We start from the raw sequence: 11049 nt of genomic DNA on the forward strand, positions 1-11049 counted from the left end.
TCGACGACTTGAACGCACCATGTAACCAGGATGTTCCCGCCCACCCGAGGGTCACCTGACACACAGTCTGGATGCTGATTGGCTCCTGCCGGCTGTCAATCATAAGCTGCCCTCGTGGTTGATGATAACATGTGCGGGCTGGAGGGGGCGGTGGAGGACTGTTATCCGGAGACATGAATTCACGCCCGGCTGAAGTTAGGAAGTAATGATTCATCCTGCCGGGTTACTCGTTAAATTGCGCTCCGGAGAAACTGCGTCAGTGTGACAGAAACCGGAGCTGGCCGGTGGACTTTGGCTGCGGTTGTCGGTGTGATCGAGCAGCGAGAGAAACGGCCGCCGTCAGGAGGAGGAAGTGTCACCGCCGCACCAGCGCTCTGCACCGGGGGACGAGGGGAGACAGTCCGCGGCCATGGCCGCCCTCAGTAGCTCGGGGGCCACCTCCAGTCCCATGGTGATCCTGGCGCCCAAGACCAAGACGAAAAAGAAGCATTTCGTGCAGCAGAAGGTGAAGGTGTTCCGAGCCAGCGACCCGGTCCTGAGCGTGTTCATGTGGGGCGTCAATCACTCGGTGAGTCGGTGGGAGCTAACGTTCTGGTACATGCTAACGTACCATTAGCCGCCTCACCTAGCAGCGCTAGCGGCTAAAGGTGAGGAGGGTGCTCGCGGCGGAGCGGGATAGGCTGGGACCACAGTAAGGTGGGACAGAGCCTTCTTAATAGTCTTTATTCATCTCTCTGCTGGAGGCCAAACAGTCGTTTTATTGTGGTTCAGTTTTTATAATTTGTTCATGCAGACACAGCTGTCATGTAGAAGGACATCACAGCCCATATAGTGTGTAATTAGCTTTATTTATGCAACCCTTACTTGAGTAAAAATCTAAAGCAAATTATGCTAAAATGATGTTTCTTTAATTTTTCATAAATTAAAAGGATATAAGATATTTCTATGTATTTCCCCTCCTGACCATTAGATACAGTCAGTTTTCATGGCAGTTCATGTCCTAGATGATAATGACCTTACTTGTCTTTATATATTATTGAAGTCATTTCACTTGTCTGGGAAGATCAGAATAAGTGGTTTTGAGGTCAGATGGTTTAACATTCTGTAAAAATTCTGTCTCTGTGTATGTTTTTTTAAAATAAGAATATACATATACTAGCTTTTATTTACTGTTAACATGAGAGTCAGGTGGAGGATTACTGATTACTTTGAGCAAAAAATAACTTTAAAATCACATTATTTTTCTTTAATATGTGAAAATGTGAGCGTAGGACTTTTAAATCAACACACCTTCCATGAACATCAATAATTTTTAAGACTCCAGCCTTGCTAATGTTAGATTTCTGATAAATTATGCTCTCTGTCATCTAATGCAGTAACTATAAAGTTAACCAGCAGTTATAATCTAATATTATGTGTCTAAAACGCTAACTAGCTGACTTTAGGTCAGGCCAATAATGTGAATCTATATTAGCCTGCTGTAGCATTAGCTAAGTTGTTAGGCTACTAATGTTAGGCACTATTAGCTTGCTGTAGCACCGGCTAACTTTATATTAAGCTAATAATGTGACTATAATAACTTGCTGTAGCCTTAGCTAACTAGCTGACTTTATATTAAGCTAGTAATGTCACTCTATAATAGCTAGCTGTAGCATTAGCCAACTAACTGACTTTATATTAAGCTAATAATGTGACTATAATAGTAGCTTTCCGTAGCACTAGCTAACTAGCTTGAGTTCTTTGCTACTCTGCCTGTTGAGTTGATGTTAATTTTATGTCATGAATTTAAGTATCAATATTAATAAAGTAAAGTTATATTTTTTGTCCTATAGGTCCCTTAATTGAAAATTAGTTGGCAATAATCAAATTGACTAAAATAAAAATGTAAAATAGTTTGTTTTATCTGAGTCAGAACAACATGAAAATGTCAGATTATAGTGAACCGTGTGCATAAATAACAAGTTTGTGCTGATCAAAGTGACTCAAATTAACCCCTCTGTAAGATTTCACATTTAGCTTTATATTAACAAAGCTGTGATCTGGTATGATTTAATTCCGTTCTAAACTTGTTCACTTAAATATACTTCTTGTGCACAAAAATCCAATTTTTTCAATTTAAAAGAGAATAGACATGACGTGTGAGTCCCCGACACGTGAGACGTCCAAAAGCAAAAAATTAGTTGGTTAAATGCTGCAGATGAGACTAAGAGACTGTTGAGGCCTTTTGCAAACATGACTCAGAATACATGCAAAGATTATGCAAGAACGCGGTCCAATAACTGGCACTGCATTCATAAATCATCATATGTGAATGTATAGACGGGTACAAAGAAGTCAGGACGAACTGTGACGTTTTATTCAAGGCAGCAACACACCTGTAGCAAAGTCCTTTCCATACAAAAGCTCAGCCATGGCTGCTTTGGAGATCTTTTGCCTTTTCTTCTGATGTTACACAATATACTGATAAAGAGTATAAAAGTGGTTTTTCCTGCATTTTTGGCCGTCATCAGTGGCTCCTGAATAATGTAGGGAGGTACTTGGATGAGCCTGGTCTTCCATAAACATTCTGATTTTCCTCGAGCGTACATCACAACTAGTCGGTCTCACAGCTTTACAGGCCAGTAAGACTTCCACCCATGTGCCATAGAACACATAACTAACCAGTCGTTGTCCAGCTCTGATTGGTTTTCAAAGTAAAACGTCCCATTTTGAGCAGAACTAAAACCAGGAGTTCTATGGTCACAGTGAAGTGAATCATCTCTGCAGGAGATAAAACCTGAATGTGAGACTTTAATTAATTTGCTTAAAGCGTGCATTATGTGTAATGTTAACACAATAAAAGAGACACAAATACATGAATTTATGCATCGGTAAGAATAAACTAAAATAATGGGATGAGCTCACATCGATGTACGTGGGGCGATGCAGGGTCATGGGTGGCCAGTCCTTGCTGCAAACTAAAATCTAGGTTTTTGTTGTGTGTATTCATTACATCCAGTACATTTCCGTATATACAGTCCTGACTCGATAATCCGACACTAAATGTAAAACCTTCTTCTATGTCGGATAGCAAGGCTGTTGGATTGTCAAGACGGAGGTCCAGATACAAGGAGGGCTTGATGCTGGAAGGCTCATTAGTTGTTAATTATTGTTCATAGTTGTTATAATAACTAGTAGGGCTGGTCCCAATAGCACTTTCTGGGCTCTGGATATTCAGTTAATGATGAATATCTGAACATTCTGTGCGGTCGGGGGTCACTTCCACCCCGGGGCAGCGCTCTGACGGGGTGGAAGTGTCCAGAACACACAGGCAGTACTTGGCTGCTGATGCTAGTTTAGTTAGCGCTCACACTTCTGTTTCCTCCATTGGTGTTTACTTCCCTAAATTCTGAGCACGCTCACTGCAAGTTGCAACAAGGTGGTTCAGTGGTTAGCATCGTCGCCTCGCAGCTAGAAGGTCGCCGGTTCACGTCCCAGTGAGGACACCCGGAATCTTTCTACGTGGAGTCTCCATGTTTTCCCCGTGCAGCGTGGGTTCTCTCCGGGTTCTCCGGCTTCCTCCCACAGTCCAGAAACATGTTGAGGTTAATTGGTGATTCTAAATTGTCCGTAGGTGTGAATGTGAGTGTGCTTGGTTGTCTGTCTCTAAGTGTAGCCCTGTGATAGACTGGTTACCTGTCCAGGTGAACCTGCTTTCACTCTGAGTCAGCTGGGATAGACTCCAGCCCCCCATGACCCTAGTGAGGATTAAGGTGTAGAGATGATGGATGAATGGAAACCTAACCAACGTTAAAACAGCTTCTGTTTAATGCCGCCTCCATTCGTTCGTCTGTTTTCTACCCAGTTCCAGGTCGTGTTTAATGATTAAACATTTGACAATGCGAGTAAATATTGTTATCGTCGTTGCTGTTAATGATTATTTTTATTATCAGTTAATTGTTAAGTGAAGTGGTCTAATTGGAGAAATGTGAAAAAAAATGTCCGTGACAACTTAAGATGCCTTCAGGTGTCTCATAAAAACCTCCAAATATTCAATCTGCTGTCATGTGACTCCAGATAAGGTGATAAATTCTTACATTAGAGAAGCTGGAATCTGTCATTGTTCACTGTAGGATCACTGGATGGTTCTGTCCCAGAACCTGTTGTTTATGCCACCGTGTTGTTTCCTCTTCTGTATTTCTTGTTTGCCTTTTTATCTGACTGTCCAACAAAAGGACAAGTTCCCAAAAAGAAAACCGCTTCTTATCACTTCACTGAATCTGAACAGAGAAAGAATGCCGCCGAGCAAGCGTAGCGTCGTATGTATGAGTGTCGCTGGTTGATGAAACCTAGTGAAGGACTGAGGCTGCACATGGTTGCATTTCGTAGCAGAAAAACCAAAGTATCCAGCAGCTGCTAACACCCTGACGTTGTACAGTAGGTGAACGTAGCAGAATATCCGGAGGATGTAGAACCTCCGGCTACGTCGATGGAGAAGCTCCTGTAGTAACTCTTTTAATGATGAATTATTAAAACGTGAATGATGGAGAATCTCCTCGTACAGCTTTTCCTCTAGACGTGTGTTTGCTTCCAGCACGGTTTTCTTTTCAGGCTGCAAACTTTATGTCACACGGTTAAAAAGCACAAATCGCCCTTATCAATAAGTTGTTTTCAAATTAATGTCGATAAATGACAAAAAATAATAATGCATTTGTTGTTTTACTTGATGGGCACAAAATGAAACGGATTTAGTGTGATTAAAGTAATTTTCAAGGAAGAAAAAAACGACATTTTTAGGGGAATCTGACAATTTTCTTCCTTTTCTCTTCATTTAGTGATTAAACTGTAAAACTCACTAAATACTGTTATCAGGTTTTCTTTTCTTTTTCGGCAACAAAAATGTCCGTCACAGCTTCAGATGCCTTTGAATGTTTTGTTCAGTCTCATAAAAATCCCCAAATTGTTATGAAATTGGGCTGCAGGTAGATCAGTGGTTAGCATTGTCGCCTCACAGCTAGAGTTCGTGTCCCAGTGAGGACACCCGGGATCTTTCTTGCATGTTCTCCCCGTGCAGCGTGGGTTCTCTCCGGGTTCTCCGGCTTCCTCCCACAGTCCAGAAACATGTTGAGGTTAATTGGTGATTCTAAATTGTCCGTAGGTGTGAATGTGAGTGTGCTTGGTTGTCTGTCTCTAAGTGTAGCCCTGTGATAGACTGGTTACCTGTCCAGGTGAACCTGCCTTCACCCTGAGTCAGCTGGGATAGACTCCAGCCCCCCATGACCCCAGTGAGGATTAAGAGGTGTATAGATGATGGATGTTATGAAATTTCCAAAAATGCATGTGGAAAATTGGCTAATTTTTGAATGCACCTAAAACAAATTTGCTGCTTTTCCTCCTCGTGTGATTGAGATGTTCAGATTCGGAGATTGTTTGTCAGACAAAACAACATGTGATGGTCTGAATTGTGATTTCTCTGCTGTCTGGGGAAAAATAATCAGCAGATTGCATAATAGAGACATAATAGCTGTTGGTAATTATTTTATTTTTGACCAGTTTGCTGATTATTTTTTGTAATTAATCGATCAACTGCTCGGCAAAGGTACCTGCCATCTAAAGCCCAAGGCTGCATCGTCAGCTGTTTTGTTTCTTCTCTACAAACGACATAAATCACGAGTTGCATCTCTGTTTTCAACTTTAAAAACTTTAACTTGATTCTCCTCCTTCCTGCAGATCAATGATCTCAACCAGGTGCCTGTCCCCGTCATGCTGCTGCCCGACGACTTCAAAGCCAACACTAAGATCAAAGTCAACAACCACCTCTTCAACAAGTGAGATGAACACACACCAGCTCACGTTAGCATAGCGTTGGCTGACATATAAATAAAGAGGAGAGCTGTGAAAATGTAACTTTGAGAAAGTCTCTGTGGAAAAAGAAAAAGTCACACAGAATATAAATGAGTTCCAAAGTCCTGGAGTCTGCGTTGGACTCCAGATTAAGGATGAATGATTCGTTTGTGTGTCGGCACAAGAAGTAAATTTTTCTGCTTCATCTCCTTTCACAGAGAAAACCTCCCGGGACACTTCAAGTTTAAAGAATACTGTCCGCAGGTCTTCAGGAATCTGAGGGAACGGTTCGGCATCGAGGATCTGGATTATCAGGTGTGCACTGATGCCTCACTTAGCCCCTTTTCCATCAAACTGGTTCTGTGCTGGTGCCTGATTTAGCACCAGTTCTTTGCGTTTCTACCACCAAAGCACCGGCTCCAGGTTCTCAGAACTGGTGCTTTTCAGGCACCAACTATTTGCTGGTCCAGAGCTAAGCACCGTCAGGGGCTGGGGGCGGGTTATGGTAACCACTGAGACCGATGGACGGGACACACAAGCAGTGATTTGTGTCGTTTCTCTCCAGGACGTCTCTGGTCAGATCACAGATGTACTGAATGAATCCAGGGACACACCGAAGTTCTGCACAAATCTGGTCCAACTGTGTCCCACCAGCAGCACCACAGTGGTGGAAAACAGGACTGTTAGAACTTTGGCGTACTGCGGTATTTACGCTTAGACATGAGGTCTTCTCATGAAAAACGCAGCTACATGCTGTTTATTCTGCTCATAGAAAAGACCGCACGAGAAAAAATGACTCGGTTTCATCCTGGACCAATCTGACATCAGAACGTCCTGGTTTAGTCTTTTTAAAGTCATCTTTGGTCGCACATCGGTCTGAGCACCGCGGCCACCAACAGCAGCTACCACAGCCTGCTATGTGATGCGTTCAGGGAACATCGTAAACTGTAGAGTCTATGGATAAGAAAATGTTCAGCCGGTCATATGTTTTGTCTGTGACCAGGTGGGAGGTTTGACCAAATGAAAAAGTTGGTCACATCAGTAAAAAGTTAGTCTGGAGTCCTGTGTGGACTTCTGTGTGGCGCGAGCGTTGTTCGGTAAACGTATGCAGAACGTATGGCTCTAACTCGGCTCCTCGTTAATGGAAAAGCAACCAGTACAGAACTAGCACCTGGTTCTTCTTGGTGGAAAAGGGGTCTCTGTTAGGGGTGGCCTTTAGAAAATAATTGACTGTAATAATGTGATTGTTTTCTGAATGCGTCCAGGTGTCTCTGACTCGCAGCCCCCCGATGAGGAGCGTGGACGATCAGGGAGAAGGTTTGCTCCTCAACTCTTACGACCGAACGCTGGTCGTCAAGCAGATCTCCAGCGAGGACGTGGCCGACATGCACAACATCCTGTCGGAGTATCACCAGGTAACGTCTGGACGGCTCTCACTGTCAGCACATTCCATTAAAACGCCAACAACGAAACATCTCCTGGCTTCCCGTCAGTCCGTGGAAGCAGCTATTTCCAGCGAAAAGCAGCTGAAGCCTGTTTTAAAAGTCGCTGAATGTGACTAGATTGCATCAGGATGTAATAATTAACATGCAGACGAAGCATCTTTACAAATTAAATCACGCTTAGTTATTCACGTGTGTTATCGGCTGTTCTTCCTCGAGTTAATCATTTAAAATAAAAAACAAAAGAGAAGATTTGACTGATCGGGAGGACTGACGGGGAGACGTGTTATCATAAAGAATACAACGCTGCTGCACATGTTCCAGGTTTCATCGGGTTTTGCCTTTTTAAGAGGCCTCAGCATTTCAACATGTCGTACTAAAGAGGCTGAGTTTTAACTTGGACTGCCGCCTGCTCAGAGCTGCAGGAGGAGCAGTGTTAATAAATAGGTGACATGAAATTTGGAGTACGTCCCAGTTGTTCCCGTTTGATCCTGCGCTGAAACTCAGGCTATAAATAATCGTCCCCATGAGCATCGTCGGTCCTTCTTCTCCTCATAATGACGTCTGCTCATTCAGTGAGTCATTCATCCAGAGTTTGTCAGACTGAATGTTAAAAAAAATGGACGTAGCCTCCAGTGAAGTGACCAAAACCTGTGTTTCATCTGTCTGCCAGCAGGGGGCGACTCCTCAGAAGTCTGATGATGAAAAAATAGCCCGACTTCTCACCTGATTTGTGACCTCAACAAGTGTCTTGCTAATGAGTTTGTGGTCTCAGTCGCTAGTTTCATGTCTCCGTTACCACAGCATGGTGTCTATTTTGTATGTTATAACCCCATTTAGAGGAAAATAGGTGATAAAGCAGGTGTGTTTTAAGGTGGGACTACTTTGTAATCGACAAGTTGCACCACGGCTAGCAGTGTGCAGCCATGACACGGCGTACATGGAGATGGTCCTGGACCTGTTGCAGTAGGCTTTTAGTCCATAAGAGAGAGAAAATTAGCACGATAAAACCGTCGTTTTATTATAATTTTTAATAGGGATCACATATTTTTGTCTCTGATCCAAGTCATTTATTATTTAGCTTCTGCTCATACCGTATATTTTCCGAGATAATACACCCTTCAAGTACTGTAGATTAGCCGTAGTACCTGGTTCTTCTGATGGCCCACAGCGGTGTTTTTACACCTCAGACACTGAGTCGCTTCCCCACAATGGCTCATTAACAGCAATCAACCCAGAGTTTCTTCCTCTACGGTCGCTCAAACATCGGCTGCATCTGTTTGGATGCCGCTTCACTAGAGGCTCTGGATTTAAAACCAGACTAACTTGTCAGCTTGCTCTGAAACTTTTTTTTTTTTTTTTTTTAAATGACCAAAATAGTTTGACAAAATGTATTTCTAAAAACTTTAAATCAAGTTTATTGTCATGTTGCTGTACATACAACAGCAGTACAAACAAGATGAGAGGGTGTGTCTTCAGGATCCAAAAAGCTGGTCTGGAGGGGTTAGCCTTTAGCCTTTAGCATGGACACTCTTCCTCCACCTTTGTTTACGTTGGTGCCGCTTCCTTCTCTCTCGGGTAACAGTCGGCGTGGTCTCCGATCAGACTCCGTGTTGCTGTGGTACATTTGAGACAAGAAAAAAGCTGCTGAATCTGTCCTCCTTTTAGAGTAACAACGGTCGGACCTACACTTGACGCACCTCATTTGCATAAAGTAGCCTCGACCTCCACTTTATGGCGTTGAGGAGCGAGCAACGTGACGGCCCACCTCTCGAAACACAACACGATGCAACCAGAATGCATTCCTCTTAGGCAGTGACTGTGAGACTTCTCTGAGGCTTGAGCAGCATACGAGTGTTAAATGAAGCTGAGATAAACCATGATAGCGCTCCTCTATCCCGCTGAAACATTCTGTGCACCCCAGCGTTCCAAATACAGTCATTTCTGCCTCCTAAATTAGACGATGGCGACGACCAGAAACTTGCGGCTTCAGCATGCTAATGGTGGCTACGTCCATTTGTTGTCTGCTTCATAGACCTTCACATTAGTCATGGCCTGTGTCCTACTTATTATATGTTTCTGTGTAACCTTTGTTTGGACTGTTTTTTCTGGGGGAGGTTTAGCTAAAAAACCCTCCAAGTGTTTGTCGTAGAGTTAATTAAACGAGCACTTCCTGACCACAGGTGAGGGAAGCTGACCTAAATATGACTATTTATAGATTCAGCAGCAGAGCGGCGCCGTTATTAGAAAACAGCTGCACGTAGCTCTGAGTCGTCCTCCATCCATCAAGACCCGAAATCTGGCTTTAAGGTGCTTCTCTCAGCGTTTCTAATCATCAAGGTTAGCCGAGGTTGCTTTGTTTTTTTTTGGAGCGCAGAGGACGGAACGAACACCCTCATGACTGTTGGTTTATTGGAGATATTCAAATGTTCATATCAACACATCATGTAAATAGTAGAGTACATTTGTAGGAGAGATAAGAAGGAACAACACTTTCACCTCTGTGTTGTTTCCTTTCTGTCGGGTGGTGTTTATTTCGCCAGAGACGCTTCAGAAACTGGGTCTCACTTCGGGCTAAACATGCCGCTGAGCAAACTTTTGGCTGCTTTGAGCTCTTGGTGGAATGTGTAGCCTGTGGTTACGCAGCCTACATAAAACCGGGAGGGAGACGAGGAAAATGGCAGCTCTGTTTCGGAGTGGTTTTTGTTTTTTTATTCGCTTGGCCCTGAATGAACTCATTGTTTATCAGAGCTCCTGCTGTGCAGTTTCTTTCACAGATTTGTGCATCATTTGCTTGTGATATTTAGTCTCTGTGGTGAGCTGTGTGTTGACATTTCTCTGTATTTTTAGCTGAATTATCTCAGCTGGAGACTCAAAACACTCGGACCGAGCACGGACTTGTGATTTGCAGATGAGTTGTGATCATGTTTTTGGTGTTTTCCAGCTGCTCTCTCCGTCTGGTTTGTCTGGATGATTTAGCACAGGGGTGTCCAATCCTGGTCCTCGAGGGCCACAGTCCTGCATGTTTTAGATGTTTCCCTCTTTCAACACACCTGATTCAAATGATCAGCTCCATCATGAAGCTCTGCAGAAGCCTGAGAACGATCCTGATCATTTGAATCAGGTGTGTTGGAAGAGGGACACATCTGGAGGACCAGGATTGGACACCCCTGATTTAGCAGATTAATGAAGCAGTCCTGTTGCGTATCTCATCTCTAAAAGGGCCCGAGTTCTATCAGGGTTCTTCCAACTGATGATTCAACTTTAAGAAGAGAGCCCAGTGACCAGTTTTTACAACCGTGTCCCGTCACGAGCTGCAGCAGCAGACGTTTGTCCAATGAGTCTCCATTTTTTGCAGTATTTAGCATCATCCATGGAGTCGACCCTCCTCGTGTCAACAGTCCAGACTGCTGCTGGTGTACTGATGCTGGGAATGTTTTCTTGGCGCTCGCTGGGCCCGTTTGACTGCCGTTACCGAGTCTGCTGTCTTTTAATTGCTGCTTCCAAAAGTTGTTTCAAACTGGTTCAGCGGCCTTTTAAGCCGGCGCGTCTGAATCCAGCCGAACGCCTTTTGGGATGCAGTGAAACGGGAGATTAGCACCTGACAACTCTGTGATGTGATGAGTCATGTCAACATGGAGCAAAATCTCAGAGGCAGGTTTTAACATCTTCCTTAAGAACTGAAACATGAGGCCGGACACGGTTTAAAAACAGAGATCTGGTTGCATCAAACACATGAGGAGAAAGTTGACAGATGTTCCTCTCTGATGGGCAAACGTTACAA

General features: G+C 43.7%; 1 protein-coding gene across 2 annotated transcripts in view; it reads left to right on the forward strand.

Annotated features, from left to right (window-relative positions):
• Positions 1-141: 141 nt before the first annotated feature.
• Positions 142-11049, forward strand: part of pip4k2ca (phosphatidylinositol-5-phosphate 4-kinase, type II, gamma a) — a 22511-nt gene continuing 11603 nt past the window's right edge. For both annotated transcript variants that reach the window (XM_008293795.1, XM_008293796.1), the window contains exons 1-4: positions 142-568; positions 5710-5807; positions 6042-6138; positions 7089-7238. In XM_008293795.1, the coding sequence (XP_008292017.1) occupies positions 410-568; positions 5710-5807; positions 6042-6138; positions 7089-7238 (504 nt within the window). In that variant the 5' untranslated portion in view covers positions 142-409. The remainder of the gene's footprint in view (positions 569-5709; positions 5808-6041; positions 6139-7088; positions 7239-11049) is intronic.

This window comes from Stegastes partitus, unplaced genomic scaffold (genome assembly GCF_000690725.1).
Source record: "Stegastes partitus isolate 25-593 unplaced genomic scaffold, Stegastes_partitus-1.0.2 Scaffold913, whole genome shotgun sequence".
Taxonomy (NCBI): domain Eukaryota; kingdom Metazoa; phylum Chordata; class Actinopteri; family Pomacentridae; genus Stegastes; species Stegastes partitus.